The 17878-nt window shown below is 48.6% G+C and overlaps 1 protein-coding gene across 1 annotated transcript in view; it reads right to left on the bottom strand.

Annotated features, from left to right (window-relative positions):
• The window catches only part of PPP2R2B (protein phosphatase 2 regulatory subunit Bbeta), a 66056-nt gene extending 56719 nt beyond the window's left edge, over positions 1-9337 (bottom strand). The window contains exons 1-2 of the mRNA XM_050311813.1: positions 9232-9337; positions 9036-9113 (exon numbers count right to left, since the gene is read on the bottom strand). Of these exons, the coding sequence (XP_050167770.1) occupies positions 9036-9113; positions 9232-9241 (88 nt within the window). The 5' untranslated portion in view covers positions 9242-9337. The remainder of the gene's footprint in view (positions 1-9035; positions 9114-9231) is intronic.
• Positions 9338-17878: the final 8541 nt, after the last annotated feature.

Here is a 17878-nt window from a genome sequence, read left to right as displayed (position 1 = left end):
CCACATGGACACAAGCTCCATGCAGGGTCTTACAGCCCCATTTCCAGAGGAAACTGAGCCGAAAGTCACACTGTTGTGCAACGCTGCACAGAAAGGAAAATAGCAGCCAGCAGCACTGGAAACATGCAGAGACAAAAACCGCTGATGAAGTCCACAGAAGCTGGCAAGAACTCACTAATGTAAGTGCTTAATTATATTGCTGAATGCGCATTGCCCAGACAAGAGGTGGCCCGTGGCCGTGGCCAGCTGACCGCTCCCAGATCACACGCTGGAAGAGGAAACACAGAAAACAGAGTGCTGAGCTGTATACTGGAAAATGTATTACTAAATGCCACGAACTTGCATCTGAAAGGAACTGCTGATTGTGAATAAATCCACCATATGGCTTTACAAAGCTGAGTGTGTTTATTTTCCAAATATAGCCAGATCAGCCCCTGACAGCCTGGTTTTCTTTTATAATCCACATCAAAAAATTATTTAGAGTGTAATATCAAACACGATTTGTTGGGTCGCTGGTGTAACAGAAGAAGTTCATGGTAAGAGTTGGGTCTCATGTACAGAAATCACACCTGCACAGCTCCACTACAGCATCAAAACATTTATGGAATTTCTGAGACCTTTTGGGTGATCTTGTTCTACAAAACTGCCAGCAGAGAAAAGAAAAAAACCCTATTGTTTTTGTGAACGTTTTCACTGAGTCACATGCGTGGCCCTGTGGCCTGTGACATTCCTAGGTGGGGTTGGGGGAGATGGCACCCAAAACCTGAGGGGCTGCAGGCTGTCTCTGGGTATTTCCCACCGGGTCTGCCAAGCCAGGACAGCAGCTAAACATGCCTCTGTGTCTGACCAGAGTTGCTGAGCTGTGCCAAACAGTGGGGGAAACACCTGCCCTTGCCCCAGCCCTGGGAAGGGGAATGGTTTTGGCAATCCCACCAATACCCAGGCAAAGCTGCCCGTGATGGGGAACAACAAGTAGAGACAACTTCTCTTTTTTTTCTTACAGGTAGGTCACTCTGACCACACTCACCATCCTGCCTTCCCAAGAGAGCCTAAAATAACTCCATTTGAAGGCAGCCCGAGATCTGCTCTGAAGCTCAGCCCCCGCCAGCTGCTCTCCCCTCTCACTCTGAAGCAATTCCCTGCAACCTCCATCAGGTCCCTTCCGAGTGGGAGGAATGACAGAAGGCACCTTTGTGCTGATTTAAGCACTAACTAAATATAGACAACAGGGGAACGCTGGGAAGCTACAGCTGAACCCATCTGTACTGAGGGAAATACAGTCACAGAATGGAAATATCTCCAGAGCCTTGGAAACGTGCTCTTAATTCGGCTTTTGCTTTTGTTGAAGCCGGATTGACATGAAAATCGCAGGACGCCTGAGCTCCAGGCAGCCTGAAGAGACGGCCTGTCACATGGGACTGGGATCAGCACGGGAGCGGGACGGGGAGCAGCATCCCACCACAAACTGCGGGACACGGAAAATCATTTTCAAAATCCCCCGGCGCCAGGGCAGAGCATCCACAACTGAAAGTATTTTTGATTCGAACAAACAAAGTAACAAACGAAAAGCCCTCAGCGACATTTTCTGTCGTTAAAGACGAGCGCTCGCCCCGTGGGGCAGCAGGGCCGGTCCGGGCCGCCCCGAGCATCCCCCGCAGGGCTCGGGAGCGGCGGGGAGTCAGAGCCCCGCGGGGAGAGGCCAAAGGACGGAGCCAGAGGGGCCGGTACAGAGACCCCCAAGGGCACCGAGACCCGCAACGGCACCGGCCCCGATCCCGGCACCGAGCGCGCCACCACCCGGCAGCCGGCGGGAGCGCGCCCGCGGCGGGATAACGGGGCGGGATAACTGGGCGGGATAACGGGGCGGGGCCGGGCGCAGGTGGTTCCAGGTGTGTTTTTGAGCACGACTTCCGAGCCCCTGGCCTGTGCAGCAGTGACACCTCCCCGCAGGTGGAGCTCGCCTCCCGCGAACAAGCGATATCTGGTTTGGTTTTGTTTGGTTTGTTTTGGTTTGTTTTTTTTAAGACAAAATCTGCAGCGGTGAGGCCTGGAGACGAAGCTTTAGCACTCAACACCCTCAAAGAGCTGTTTAAGCAAACCACACGCATCCCCCATGACCCCCCTCCTGTGGCAGGGCTAATTGAGAGCCACCATTTCAACTGTATTAATTAAAACTTTAAAGACTCCTAACTCAGCAGAATCACCTCCTGCTCGACATTCATTCCCACTCTCTATAATGAACTCTGTGGTCAGGAATTTTCCCTTTCTTGGCCATCCAGCACAAAGAAGTGTCCCTAAAGAGCAAAGCCTAAAAGGACTGACTGGTCCCAGTTTCTTTCACCCAGCCCACACAGCGGCCTGATTCCAGTTTATCACCACCAAAGACAACCCCGTGTTACCCATACAAGTTCTGTGGCCCTGCCCATCGCCCACCCAAAGGGAACCCCCCAACAACCCCCTTGGCAGGGCTTACTCAGATGCTCAGAAGGGTGGCAGTGGGATGTGAACATTAATTCATTTAGAACAGCAGCTCAGTGTCATGCTTATGAGAATTTTAAACCAAATTCAACCCCACCCTCTACCCAACATCTTTAAGAGAACACAAATGAGGTCATGTTTCATCCTGGAAAATTAGTGCAAAAACATAGACTTTTGAAACAATTAAAGCTGAGCTCCAAGTCAGGCCATATCTGAGCCTATGAGTTACCAGGCTTTTTAGTTTTTCCTCCATTAAAAAAAACCAAACTATTTCAGCACAGTTCTATCACTTCTAGCTGTAAACTTATAGCAGTGTAAGATCATGTGAGTAATCATGGCCTCAATATAGAAATGTTTATACTATCAGAGCTCACTTACAGACACAAAGCACTTTTATGTGGCATTAAGAGGTTTGGAAATGCCGCTCACAAGAATTAAAAAATTCCATCCTGAACTGATGCGAGCACAGAATGAGCTCAGACCTCCATCCCTATTTATCCGGCTTTCAGCCATGAGCTCCCAGCTCAGAGCCCAGCATCCATACAGGGGTGGGACCCACTCACACAAGGAGCAGCAGCAGACACAAAATTGTTATTTTTTTGGTAAAAGGCCTTGATGTGGACAGAGTAAGAAAAAGTGCAAATCAGTGCAGCCAAGGAAAGGTATTTCCAGCTCCCAAGATACCACAACAAAAATACAGGTGCCCTGACCCTCCCCAGGGGAACAAAGTGACCCACCTGCATCACCGCTGAGCCTGAACACCAGCACCTCAGCCCGGTAACAAACAGCGGGTTGGGCATCCTGCCAGGTCCTGAGCAGCGTCCCTGCCATGCCCAGCCAGGACACAGCTCATCGTGTCTCAAATTAAAGCAGCCCAACAACTCTCCTCTCCTGTCCCTGTTGTGGCACATGGCCCGCCTCACACCGGGAACCAACCCTGGAGCGGGGCCATGCTCTGGGATTCACCTCCTTCAGGCCAACAGGAATGAAAGAAGAGAAATGGGTGTCACAGAAACAAGGCCTTAAGCTCACTGGGAGGAGGAATAGTTTCCACACACCGTGCTCCTTCAGCTTGACACTATGCCTTGTATTTTGGATAGGGAATTTGCCCTTTTTCCCCAAGCCACAATCCAGTTCTTTGTGACCACGCAGAATTAACCTCATTTACTATTGTGGAACAAACTGACCAGGCAGTTGGACTCCTGCACATGGTGCAAGTCCTGATTAATCTAAGACCTGTGATTAGAGCCAGTCTGATGTTCTTCACTCAAAAGAGAGGGTTGATGTGGCAATTCAGAATGAGAAACTGCAGAACAGCTAAATCAGGAAATGCAATTATTGTGGAAAGCTCAATCTTAACTTGGTGTTCTCCTCCATCAGCCTTACACTAATGGCCTCTCTTCATGTAATTATAGACTATTAGTTACACCAAACCATATTTGCATACTTACACAACCATACTGTACCTCTAATTCACACCATCCTGTAGGATTAGTGCTGCTGCAAACTCAGTTTATGTGGGTTTCATTCCAGGGTCATTCAGGACTTCAGTGAAGCTCCCAACTGCTGATGCCTGATTAACTCAAGTCAGAGCCACTGGAATGGCTCACCAGGAAAATCAACCCACCCATGGTCAACACAGCAGGAACAAAACTGACAAGCTGGTGGTAAGTGTGAGGGTCATCATAATAACAAAGGTAAAGTCTTCAAAACAGAAACCTGGCTATTTTAGGTTGCCTGCAGGCCAAGGATTTTGTGTGAGAGCTCTCCAGCATGTGGACTGGGGTTTGCCCTGTGACACACCATGCAGGGACTGAGTGCAGTGGAGGAGCCTGTCGGCCACCAGCCAGCTGGTCCCTGCTCTGTCCCACTGACAGGGTGGCACTGGGGACCAGGAGCTTTACAGCACATTTTAAACGGTTCCCAAGCAGACCTTCCTTCACATTGTTAATTGGCCTATTCCACTGATCCGACTGAAACCTGAACACACCCTGTGGTCACCCATGGAGGAATCTGCTGTCTGGAGTGTATGAGGAAATCATTATTACTTTTTACATATATCACTCAAAAATATTCCAAAGGCCAAAAGCTTGGCCTAAAGGTGCCCCCAAGGTAAAGAGCTTAGTTTTAAGGTGCCTCTGGCTGAGCTTTCATGTTAAAGACCCGTACAAAGCTAACCCTCTAGCTTAAGGGCACCTTTGAGCTAAGCTTTAATATCAGCTCTAACATAAGTGATTAAACATTCCTGGCCTTCATGTCACCTCCACTGGAACCTCCAAAACGCTGTTTCAAAGCCTGGTTACAAACTGAGGAGACATGGAAAAACAGAAATCTGTAAAAGGCTTCAGAGAAAACAAACAGAAAGTTACCGCAGGGCTACTGAAACACGGGTACTGCTCCGCTCTTTGGAGCATTTGTGAGCCAGGGAACTACTCATCCAAATGGTCTGGGAATTATCATAACTTCCAAACAGGAAAAGACATAGGAGCTACAGAAAAGGAGGAGCTGCTCTGACTTATCAAGCAGCAAAGATCAGAACTCATCCGTGCCCTCCCTCGCCCTCCAGACACGCAGCCTGTAATTTGGAAGCACACGTAATTCCTGAAGATTAAATGTAAATTCGCCTTCTGTTTGAACTGCTGCAGGACAGACCTGGACTGCTGGTGGGAGGAGAGCTCCCTGTGGGCTGGGGCAGCAGCAGTGGGCACTACACCGGGCTGCTGTGCCCTCCCTCGGGGCATGCTGGAGGTTGGGCACAAGGACTGTCTGTCCCTGGGGCAGGGCAGAGTGGGGCTGCACCACCGGCCCGTGCCCAGGCTCGCCGGGGACAGTCCCTGCCCTGTGCCTCTGTCGCAGCTGCAGCCCCGGCGCGGTGCCAGCCGTTCTTCAGAGGCCTTGAAAGAAACACTCATTGTCAAATACATCAAATTTACCCCATTGATTTTTAAAAAAATCTATTTATTCTGCTGCCTCTTCATGCAGGACACTACTCTTACCTGGGTTGTCTTCTTGGTTTTGCTATTGATGAAGCCTGGAACAGGGTCCTTTAAACTCTCCCAAACATCAGTTTCACCCCAAGTTTATTATATGCATCTGATAATGGGTCTAAGAAACAGTTCTGTTCACATTTCATTCTTTCTATATTGTTCTCAATGGAGAAGAGTGGATGCTACACTGATGTGACATTCTTTCTCTATTTTTTTTTCTCTCTCAGTAGTCTCATATGACCTCCCCTAAAACAGCAAGGTCTGCTTCTCCATTGAATTACTTATTCCAGTACAACAATCCAGAAGTGACTTATTCAGGATATCTTAAAGAGACTGTGTGCCTTCGGACAAAGTCAACAGGAAAACAAAAGAAAACTTCAGAGAAATTTTCAAATAACTTCATAGCTAGTTACCCATTGGGATCATTTTGTCTGCTTAGAACTTCAGAGAAACTTTAAAAAAAAAAAAAGTTTATACTGTCTGCTTTGCACTGAACTATAGAAACCCCAGTTAATGTAATAACTCAGCTTGGAGCGTCATCAGCTGCTGCCAAGTGCTCTCTGCTTGCCCCTTTCACTCCACATCCCTGCAGCGTTCGCCTGGATTTTCCTCTCGGATCAGGTTGGTTCTTCAGTCACGCACACAGACTCATGGGTCTGCGGAAACCTGGGTGACAGGGTGGTGGTTTCCCTCATTGACTGATTTTGTTTAGGGCAAATGTGGAAAGCCGCCGCGGTTCCACACGGGGAGCAGCCGTGCTGGGAATGTAAATCCCGCAGAGCTGCTGGGTGACTGCGGATGGTCCGCAGACCCGTCCGGCAGCTCCCACACCCCATCACACGGGGATGAATCCGCAAGAAAGGGCTCTCCGGTGGGAGAGTCCCACGGAAGTCTCGGCGAACACTGCCCCGGTACTTTGCATCCCTACCTTGGAAACGCAAAGTTCAAACACTGCTGAGAACATTTCCTTCTCCCCAGTTTCTGCAGAGCTGTTTTCGCCAAGACCTGGAAACAGACTCTGCCGGTGCAGGGAGAGGGCTCGGGTAGCCGGAGGCGGGCAGAGCCCGGCAGGATGGTTCCATTTCCTCGGGAATATCCGGATGCATTAAAGGCCACATCTACAAGCTACACGCAGCCGGAGCCGTGCAGCACCGCCACCGCAGCTCCCGCATTCCCCCCGCGCCCCCGCGTACCTTCCGCGTGGCAGCTGGCGGAGCGCAGCGCGCCGGGCGGCCGGAACAGGTACGGGAGGTACCGCGAGAAGCATTTCATCTTCCGCCCCGGGCCGAGCTAAAACACCGACCGATACCGGCGGGGAGGGCCGGTCCCCGGGCTGCCGGCCCGGCCCCGGCGGAGCGGAGCGCTCCGGCCCGGCCCCGCCGCCGCATCGGCTGCGGCGCGGCCGGGAGCGCTGACTAAGCCCGTCCCGCCCGCAAACACACCCCCGGGCCCCGCAGGAGCCGCAGGGCCCCGGGCCGGGGCTGTCCCAGCGCATCCCGGGGGAGGCGGACGCGTGTCCCGAAACTGCCGCGCTCCCGGAGCCGGAGCCGAGCGAGCAGCCCCGCATCGCGCCAGCCCCGAGGAGCTTTCACCTCTCGGGTTTGCGCTAATCCGTTTTCTACACTAGACTGCTCATTATCAACGCATCAAAATAGGGAAAGATCTCTAAAACTTTTTTTTTCCTTTTGGCAGCAAGGAAATGTAGTTCAAAGCACTGGGACACCACAACGGCGATCAGCAACATCATGTACTTCACGTTTAACACTGAAATCAGTGTTTGAGCAGCTGAAAGATGTCCCAGCCTCCCATGTATGCACAAGGGAGCTCATTCATCCCCACAGTTGCGTCGGTTAAAGGATCCATTACACCCGTGGTGTCATCGAGACAAGTACCGTGGACTGTGATACCATTCTTCAAGTTAAGGAAAGCAACAAACAAGGAAAGAACAAAATTATAAAGTCTGTGTAGATCTATTCGTGTGGCTTCACGTGTGTGGAAAAGAGCAAGCAATTAGCACTGAATTAATGCAGAATTATTGGCAACATTTGAAGTATCATTTGAAAACCAGAATGACAATCCATCCTGCTGAAGGAGGGAGGCTCTGCTGCGTCTCAAAGGTGCAGAACATTGTAAACACAGTAGTAACATCTTTCACCTGGCTGTACGCAACTACATGCTTCCTAATTACTAATGAAATCACCTTGTGCAAATTCAGGGTGCTTGGATGTTGCTAAGAGTTCTGAAGGTCAGAAATGTGCCACAAAGACTCACATAATAGTAACAAGTTATGGATGAACTTCTGATGAAGGTGAGGTATCTGTGGTACCACATTTATGATTTAATTCATGTGTGTATACATCTGTAGCCACACACACGCACATTCAGATACAAGCACAAACCAGCACAAGAGCCAAAGCCCATCCCACACCTAACACTCTCCTAAGCTTCTTGCTCAGTCATGGTGATAAAGTTTGTACCAGTTGGCCAGATTCAACACACCAATGGTCACCTTTTTGTTACTGGTTTCACTGAATACAGCTTTTAAGTATTATCCATCAGATAAAAATCAGAATTTACTCCTCTGTGAGCCCAGGTTACCCCAAGAAAAAAATCACGTCATCCTGTCATCATGTCTCTGGATTCCTCCAGCACTGAGTCTCCAATGGTAAAAAAAGAAAGCTTATAACCCTCAGCTGATAACTTCTCACATTAAGACAAGAATAGTGAGCAAGAAGAAGCAACCTAACATTTCATTAATCCTAAAGTAGCAAACAAGTACTCCTGATCATTTACAAAGATCTGCAGATTCTACAATAAAATCTCAAAATGCTTGCAAACAATTTTGGGAAAAAAAATTCAAATAATATTTTGGCTTTAATTGCTGTGATGGGTTTTTTCTCCAGAGATTTAAAAATGATTAAATATTCTCCTGAGTGTTGTGCCCTACTGCAGTCTCCAGTGGCTACAGAGTAAAAACATCTTCTGCAAAAGCAGTGTAACAGAACTGCCACTGAAATGGGACAGGTGACAGTGCTCCAGGAAAACCCACATTCCCACCAGGATTAGTCAGAACTCCACTGTCAAAGGCCTGGGCTGACTCAGTCCTCTTAGTCTTACAAGACTGTGCTTTTAAGGAAGTCATCACACTTCAAGGATCACAACAAAGTAGAAGAAATGCATCTAATGGTCCATGATTCTGTAAATCTGTGATTCTCTCTCAGTTCCAGAACTGATTCCAGTAAATGAGGTTATAGTGGGAGAGGCTGTCCCACAATTCCCTGAAAAACTCTCTAAATAACAGCTAAAAACCAAAAGGAATTCTATTTCAAAGGCTATTGATATGTTTAAGCCATGATGCCTTCAAATAAATTCTTGGTTCAGTAGCTAATTTGAGAGACACATCTCTTCCAGATACATAAATACATAAGGAGGGCAGAAACCAAGGAGTGTTACTGAGCTCTGTGCCAGCAGCTCCCAACGCCACGGAACAACCTCCCTGCACACCAGCCAGGCGAGATGTACATGGCAAATTATTTTTGATCACAGCTACAAAAGGAAAAATAAACTTACCTTCTGTCACCCCAATGTCTATAGTTCCTTTTACTTGACTGAAGCACCACAGCACATCCTGCATGAGGCTTCCAAATCCTGCCAGGAAAACACACGCAGAAAGAAGATACGATCAAAGTGTCCCTTTTTAAACAAACACACACACATGCACATCCAGATATCTGCAGTCCCTGCATGAAGATAAATATCTGCTCACCTGGTATCATTCTCCCATGCAAAGTGCAAAGCTAGCACTGTGAGGCTGAGAGCATCGTGCCCGCGTTATGAATCGCCCGTCTGTTCCCTCCGTGCCAGGGCAGGGCTGTTGGGAAACGGAGCCATCGGAGTCAGTCCCCTCCACATCACTGGCAGCAGCACAGCAGTCAGGAGGCCCTGTAGTCATGGTCTTTGTCACAGCCTCTCTCCATCAGAATACTAATGCCCCTAGTCATTCCCAGCACTGTTAAAGAGGGAGCGAAACAGAGGAAAAAAGAACTGCCCCTACTACCACAAGAAATTTTGTCCCCATTTGTGGTCAGTGCTAGTTGTGAACTGCTTGGCAATGAACCCAAGCAGCATGGAGCTGCTTTACAGCACATCATAACACTGTAAATCAAAATCTGTCTGGAATCACAAGTGTCCTGTAGCTGCTTTAAAAAATTACTACGGGCATTTCTATTGCAAGTCCTATTATTTAAGCTGTAGAGCTCTCACTTGTGCTTGCTGTTGCAACAATACTCTGTGTTAAGACTCTCTGAGAGAAATGAGGATTTTGTCTACTGTTGCTCCTTGCTTTCTTGACAGCTCAGCAGAATTTCCCTTTCTGCAACACAGTTTTCACTGTTCAACAAAAAAATCCACTGCCTCAAAGGACAACTTGCTTCCTTTCATCCTAACATGTTTTATGTCAAAGCATTTCCAGACATGAAGAAAGCAGCACAAGGGAGCCATGAGGACAGGAAATATCATCTTACCTGTTTTACACACAGGTGATATGTGTCACAGAAAATGTGAGTGTTTCACACTCAGCAGGTGTGATACTGGGCTCAGCCAGGTGGTCGTGCTATCAAGACTTGTTATTTCCCTGCAAAAGAAAAGGAAAACATGGGATTGGCAGATAATGTCCATCAGCAGATAGGACTGAGTTATATGGACTATGCCACGGCCTATCTGAATGCCTTTGTGAGATTTCTGTCTGATTTTATTTAATTTTTGGTATATTAATACAGGTATATATCAAAAGTAATGTAACCATCTTGAATATGTAATAGCTACAAAGTCAAGAGTGAGCTTTATTGGATGATTCAAGACAAATATGGGAGGGGGGGAAAATGAAGCTTTAAGAGTATGAAAAGTTCTGGAATCTGAGGGTATGAGGTGATCAGATTGTGGAATATTATTTAGTGAAATTTCTGACTTGAGGTGTCTGAACAGTGGAAACAGCTACAAAATGTGACAGGAAAATGCAAAAAGAAAAAAAATTACAACTACAAAACCAGGTCTTGCCAAGCTCTTGGTAAAGAGTGCTGCCTCCCTTTGACTTCTCCTCCCGAGTAATCCCATGCCTTTGACCCTCATGTTTTTACATCTGCTAACCTGTAAATGCCTCACACTGCAGCTTTATTAATGTCAGTTTAACATCCATGTGTGTAATGAATGTCTGATACTTTAATGCTGTTCAGTTACTACTGTTTTGCAGAGATTTTTATGCTTATAAACACATCTGTTTCATTTTATGTGATTGTTTTGAAGAAACCACAAACAACCATGTGTTTGATGACATTTTCTTCATGTTTTCAAAGCATCTCTCAGGAACAGCTGCTGCTGAAGACATTAATGAAGAGTTTTTGGCAGTGGGAATGTGAAGTTGTACATCTGAATTCTTCAAAATACTAAGGCACTTACAAACAAAAAGCCAGGTATATATAAGGTCATGAGTACATGATTACACACACAGCTTTTACAGCTGTAACTGCCTCACACATGTCCAGGACATAGGGAACAATTATCCAGAACTCCTGGTTTCCATTTTTAATCTCGGTCTGCAGTGGCTTGGCATCCTGCCTTCTCTGGGAGCTCAGTCCTGACAGATACATGCAAAGTGCCCTGAATAACAGAATCAGCACCTTCTAAGTTTTTACTCAAGCAGTCCTTTCTGTTTGGGTGTACACTTGCCAGGAATTTTGTTGTGGGCCTAGAAATAACATGAGAGCTGCTTAAAGATGCACCAGCAAAGCCTTATTAATCACTGCCAAGAACTACCTCCCTCAGCCTGCAGCAGTATCTTGAAAAAAGGCCTTTGTCTATGCCGGCAAAAAGTATCCCTGAGCCCAGGTGCTGCCCAGGCAGCCTGTGACAGAGAGGGCATGGAGCCCTCAGTCCCCTGCCAGGGGCTGTGCCAGCTCTGGTGGCACCTGTCTGTCACCAGGGAGCAGTGCAGTCTCTGTCAGGGTTCAAATCTGTGTTGTTAATGTCTGAGTCTGTATGGAAGGAAATAAACCCAAGGGAAAGCTGTGAGTAAAGGGGAGGGTGAGGATGAAATACCCCACCCAGGCAGTGGGGAGATGACTGTTTTCCAGCGGCTCTGTGGTGCTTGTTGCAGCTCGGGCAGAAGCTTTGGTAGGAGTGACAGTGAGTCTCTGACATCTGGGCGGTTTGCAGGGCTCTGTCTCAGATCTTCGCTGTCATAAACGTTGTAGCTCAGTATATTTTTTGCCCAACAGACTCTGACAGGATCTGTGCCTGTCCTCATTGCTGTGATTCTCACACTGACACCAGGGATGGTTTATTCCTGCTTTGTGCTGGAAGTGCTGACAGCAGCAGTCAGGGTTTCTCAGCCCTTGGTACCCCCAGACTCCCAGAGCACAAGCACTACGCTGTTACAGACACCAGGCTGGGAAAAAGCCTGTAAATAACCAAGCCCCTCTTTGATATATTGGAGAGGGGTGATTTAAAGAAAGGTATTGTGTTTTTGAAGGTTTATTGCTGACTTAATTCCTGAAATTTCTCTGTGGACCACGTAGACATCACCTGTAGTTCTTGGAGTTGTTTCTCTTAGAATGTCAGTTCTTGCTGTAGGGATGGGATTTCACTAATTAAGGACATGTCTTGTGATATTGATGTATACAACAATCTTGCCTGCACTTGGTCTCTCTCTTGCCAGCATGCAAATTAAATGCCTTTTCATTCTAAGAATTTTAAGAACTCTTTTAAGAATCAGATATGCCCAGGAAAATGCTGAACATGGATATTGATTAATTTTATGGTGTCTGCTGCAAACTGCACTGAATCCAGCCCTGGAACTGGATGAGTCCTAATGCTGGGAGCAGTGGGAGAGCATCCATTTAAGCTGCACACAACAGGCTGGGAATGCTGATGGGAGTGGGTGATGTAAGCAGGGATGCTGTCCCAGTGGGAAAGGTTACGATACATAGTAGTGAAAGGAGTGGGAGCAGGAATACTTTTACATTCCAGCCACCTACTGACACCTCAAGTGACCACTACCCAGTGTTAATTAACGAGCTCCATTTCACCACAATAAGAACAGACTCACAAAGAAGTTGTTATAGTCACTGTTAACATCCCAGCTTGCTGGAGGAGAGCTGTCATGCACTCACTGTTGATTTGTGTACACATTTATTTATGCAGAAACTTACCTAAAGCTTTACTTAAGACTTTTGTTTCCATATAAACATTTTCCCCCTAGTTGTTTTTCTCAGTATAAATATTATGGAAAGGGTTTAAAAAAATCAAGACAATGAAGATTAGGTGGTCTTCATTGTGGCAAAAGAAGGAAAATACGTAAGTGAGGTGAGGTAGATTTCCTTTTGCATCTATCCATATCAGAAAAGAGATTCCCCCTATTCCAGCTGTAAATAGAGCTGAAGGAAGGGAATGTGTGAAGCATAACTAAGTGGGAAAGGAAGGCTGCAGTGAAGGGAAACCCCTTGGTACAGGAGGGAATATGGAGATCCTCGTGCTTTGACTGTATATTATGGAGACAGGGGCAAGGACTCTGCATTGCCAGTGGATTCTCCATGATTTTGCTATCTTTTTACCAGGAACAGTGTTAGAGAAGGAATATGAAGCTGCAGGTAATGTTATCATTAATATATGAAATCTTTTATCCAGTAGTCTCTCTGTACAGCATGTCCTCCCTCTGCAGTCACTTTAGACTCTGAAATCCAGTTCTGTCTTAAATTCTAGTGACCCCTAGCTGAGGAGTCCTAGTGCTTCACATCCTGCAGCCAGGATCAGCCACTCCTCAGCGTGTTCTCTGAACCAGAGCTCAGACCCTACAGGAATCTTGCTAGGATCGGTGTATTTAAAAATTCTCTTCTAATGCAGGCTCGGGGTACTGTGGTTTCCATCACAAAAACCATGCCCAAGATGTTTTCAGAAGCAGCCACTCCACAGCACATATCAGAGTGGGTGCAGGTGCCACCGTCTGTGCTGCACCAAGGGCCAGGGTGTCTGTGAATGGGATAAGGCACTAGGAACAGATTTGCCTATCCAGAAAACCCTTGCTCCCTGATCGTGGGAGAGACAGCCCAGAGCCTGTGTTGCTGGAGGGGAGTCCTGGCTAGTCCATGCCTTTGGACAGGCTGGAGTGAGTTTTAACCTCACTTAAATATGTATATCATATTTATATGTGCTTTGGGATGGGCAGCCACCTGCAAAGCTACAGGATCCTTCTAATTCAGTAGGAGCTGTGGGCAGTGTGTTAAGGTGAGCCCACTTTAACCACAGAGATATGCCAGCAATGGGTATTGAAATCTGACTCATTGCAGATAAACCTAATATTAAAGTTCACCAGAGGGTTGCAGCTGAGTTAGGCTGCTCAGTATAATGTCACTTTTTTTAAGACTTAAGGTTCCAGGAAATACGTAGAGTAAGTCTGGCAAAACATCTCTGTTTTTGTAAGCCATTGATAAAAATTAGTTTGGCACTTGAAACAGAAATATAGTTGTCTGAATAGTTAGAACTGTAAAAGAGAATGAACATTATTTTAAATTATTTTTTAATGCAGTGGCAGCCCCCTCTGACCTTTGCAGACCCCGGGAGTTTGCCTGGGCTGGGGACCGGGGGTTCGTGTGCTGGCAGACCACACAGGTTGGTGGCCGGAGCCTCTCGGAAGAGAGGGATCAGCCGTGCCTCCTCTCCATTAGAAGGCACCAGAGATCCACCGTGGCGCTCCCATTTCTCCAGCCAGGAAAGCTGGGGGTGGCTGTTGCACACGACGGGTGCCTCGGAGAGCCCACTTCACTTCCCCGAATTTCTTTTTCTAGTCCCACTGAAAAAATTCCCCTGCTCGAGACCTCCCTCTGCTTGAGAGCCTCCTTTTACTGAGCTGACATAGTAGGAAAGCCCCACTCCTTAAGAAAACTGAGGGAAATGTCTACTAGGTTTTTTTTCTCAGTGTGTTCTCTGTTTATTGCAGACCCAAGCCCTGTCTGAGGGACACGAGGTTCTCTGTTTCCCATGGAAAATGAATCCCTCACCAGCTCTCGACACACCGAGGAAACAGTGTTTTCCTGTTACCCAGCGGGGCTGGACCAGGTGCCCCTGCATTCCAGGGGCAGAGTTGGCTGTTCTGCAGGAGCTGTTGCAGAAGAGCTGCCTTCTGTCCTCTCATTTGCTGCTTCTTTGGCCTACTCAGTAATTAGGCTTTAATATTTAATTTCTGCCAACATACAGAGATCCTGAAACTCTCCAGATGACCCACTATGCAGACAACAACTCTGGACTAATACTTCTGTAACATTTCTGCTTCTGGTTCCACTAATCCTCCTGGATAAGAGCTTTTGTTGGAAATAAAATCTGAAGAATAATATTTTAAAAAAAAATCTAATGACTTAAGGTAAAAAATTTTCAAATTTCATTTAAACCACTAATGTGAAAGATCAAAAAGAAAGGATCCTCAGTTCAGTAAATTTTAGTCCATTTAGGAAAAGCTGCTTTGGGCATGCAGAAGACCACAGGTGAATCCTCTGATAGGTTGGGAGGGGAATCTTGGGCCTCCCCTGATGCTGGAACTGTAGATAAATCACTAACCATGCCCTGCAGCATGAACGTGTTATCCTATCGACCACAGATGGGTAAACCACTTTGTTACTTGATTTCTGTGTGGTAACTACTGGATCCCCATCCTTGCTGTAGGGCTGTGCAGCTCATCTCCCAGGACAGGAGCTGGGTCCCAACACACCTGCCCCCAGAGCCCTGGTATGTGTCCTCACCTCAGGGCTGGGGGCTGAGAATGGGTGTCCCCTGGCCCAGCTCTGCAGGAATCCAGCCTCTTTCTCCCTCTCCAGTCCATGGGTTTATTTTTCAGATAATTTGATTTGGTTTAGATAGTTTTAGGGGACTCCAAGCTGTGTTTCAGCTCGTTGCTTCTTCTCTAAGTAATACAAGAGTATGGCTAAAGCTGGATAATTGCTCTGAGTTCTGTCTGTCCTGGGACAAGGACTGCTCTCCCTTAGAACCCGGGGAGTCTGCACCTGCTCCTGGCCCTCAGGAATGAGAGAAGAGAAGGCAGTGACGGAACGGTATGGACAATGGGGTGGGAGATGTGGTGTGTCTCTTCTTCTGGGACCCTTTCATCGGGAATGCGGCCGCGCAGGGGCGGTGCTGTGACCTCGGGACTCAGCCTTGCCAAAATCAGAGTGACCGGGGCTGAGCTCGGATGGGACCCAGCTCTGATCCGGGATGTGAGCTGTTCCCCGAGGCGGGTGTGTGTGTGCGTGTGTGCACCCGGGCACGGGGGGCAGAGCCCGACCCTCCCCTGGACAAAAGCGATAAAAGTCACGGCACGAGGCTCGAGGAGGAGAAGGGATAACCCAGGAGCGAGGGCGGCAGAGTGGCTCGGGCGGTGGGGTGATCGGGAGGACCGTCCCTGCCCGCCGCAGGGCGGGGACGGGGACAGGTCCTGACGGCGCGGCGTCGTGTCCGTGGCGCGGCCCCACGCGTGTCCCGCCCGCGCTGCCGCAGCTCCTCCCGCCGCCAAAGGGGGTCCGGCCGGCACCGCACGGGCGGCGGGGCTGCTCCTCTTCCCCGGCTGCTCCGCTCCAGGTTCCACAGCTCGGGGCTCCTGCGCTCCCGGCTCCTCTGCTCCCGCACGCCGGTGCTGCCCGGGCCGGTGGCTGCCCGGTCCCGCCGCGGACCCCGCGCTCCGCTCCCCCCAGGTAGGCGCCTCCCCGGCTGTGCTCTCCGGACCGGGGTCTGATCCGCTGCCCCGGTGGCGGGGCTGGGCAGTGGGGCCATCGCTCGCTGCTGGCGGCGGCTCGGGAGATGCGGTGCTCGCCGGCGGCAGCTCCGCCGCTGCCCGCAGCGTGTTACGGGCCGGGGGTAGCACTGCCAGGGGCCCGGCTGCGGCGAGGAGAACCGCAGACGACACCCATGGCACTGACGGTGACACCCATGGCACCTGCTCTCGTCCTTCCCGAGCGCCGCTGTGGCCGCGGGGGAGTTCAGTCATCAGTTTCCCTGGGACCGAAGCGCAGGGTGATGTCCCTCCTGGCTGTGTCACCGTTCAGTCCCAGCCGCTCGGCAGAGCCGCAGCTTCCCCCGAGCGGCGCTCGGACAGTGCAGGGGAGTGAGAGAAATTGTCTGTGAACCCTCGAAGATCGCGGTCCTCTTCCAGGGGCTCAGCAGTCCCCACCAGAGGGGATGAGGCTGCTGCTCATCCTCCAGGTGCGCGTCCAGCCCTTCCCTCAGTCCCACTGCGCTCCCTTCCCCTCAGAGCACACCCTGCTCGCGGTGCGAGAGCAAACCGCGCAGGTGGCTGCATCCCTCTGCTTTACTTTGGGTTTGCGTTCACCTCCGGGGCTGGGAGCCGGGATCGCCCGCCTTCATACCTGTAAAATTCCCGCTGACGAGACCCCGGGGACAACGAAGGTCCGACTCGAGCATGATGTCAGAGTGGCAGCATCAGTAGACTTGGCCCAAGGAAAACTAATTATTTTAATAATTTTGTGACTTTGCAGCGTGAAAGAGTAAAGAATGTATCGTTACGGTACCCCGGGTACGCTTCGTAAAGATACAAACCATTGTAATTAGTACTCAGATTAGCTTAACTTCAAGGAATACCTGCACTCCTTCCTCGGAGCTTGTATGTATTGATGTATTTTCAAAAATAAATTCAGCTCCAGACTGCTGTGCAAGGAAGTTTCCTTGAGCATCTGAGCTTGGCTGACATCAGTCAGATCACCATGGTGTAGAAGCAGTGGCATGGGAACCTGATTTATGGCTGTTACATCTGAAGGTCTGTTTTTGCTCTGAAGAGTAAGTTTTGCGGCTAGAAAAGAGGTGCTGGTGTGGCTTTGTTTGAAACTGAAGGCTCAGTCTGTTCCTTTCAGAGGCACTGATAGGGATCGTAAACGTTTGCTGCTTCATTTGTTTTATTGTTGGATCTTGTTTCAGTTCTGAGATGGGAAATCAAGATTTTGTTTTCGTTAGTGTGAGAGAAGGAGCTGTGTGTGCTGATGTGGGAACTAACAGCATCCCATGGCAGCCCTAGTTCCCAGTAATTCTCTTTTCTCCGACATACATTTTATGATTCCTCTCTTTTCGGGTTCAGTAACGTGATTTTGTTACTTCAAAGTAAAAAAGTGAAGCTGCTCAGTAGGTGTTTTCAGACTGTAGATCTGAGAAAATGTTCAGTGAAGAAACAGATGCCCTGGAGAATGATCTGGGTTGAACACAGTCCAGATCCTGATGCACTGTTACTCCCTCATTTTATTCTTTTAGGGCTTTGTACTTCCAACAAGAAATAAACTTGTGTGTCAGAGGGATGTCAGTATCAAAACCAAGCAAATAAAGGTGCTTTGCATGTAAATGCTTCAAATATAAAGTGGCTGCTGTACCCT

Source organism: Myiozetetes cayanensis, unplaced genomic scaffold (genome assembly GCF_022539395.1).
Source record: "Myiozetetes cayanensis isolate MyiCay16 unplaced genomic scaffold, myiCay2020 scf17, whole genome shotgun sequence".
NCBI lineage: Eukaryota > Metazoa > Chordata > Aves > Passeriformes > Tyrannidae > Myiozetetes > Myiozetetes cayanensis.
This window is presented reverse-complemented; position numbering and strand designations above follow the sequence as displayed.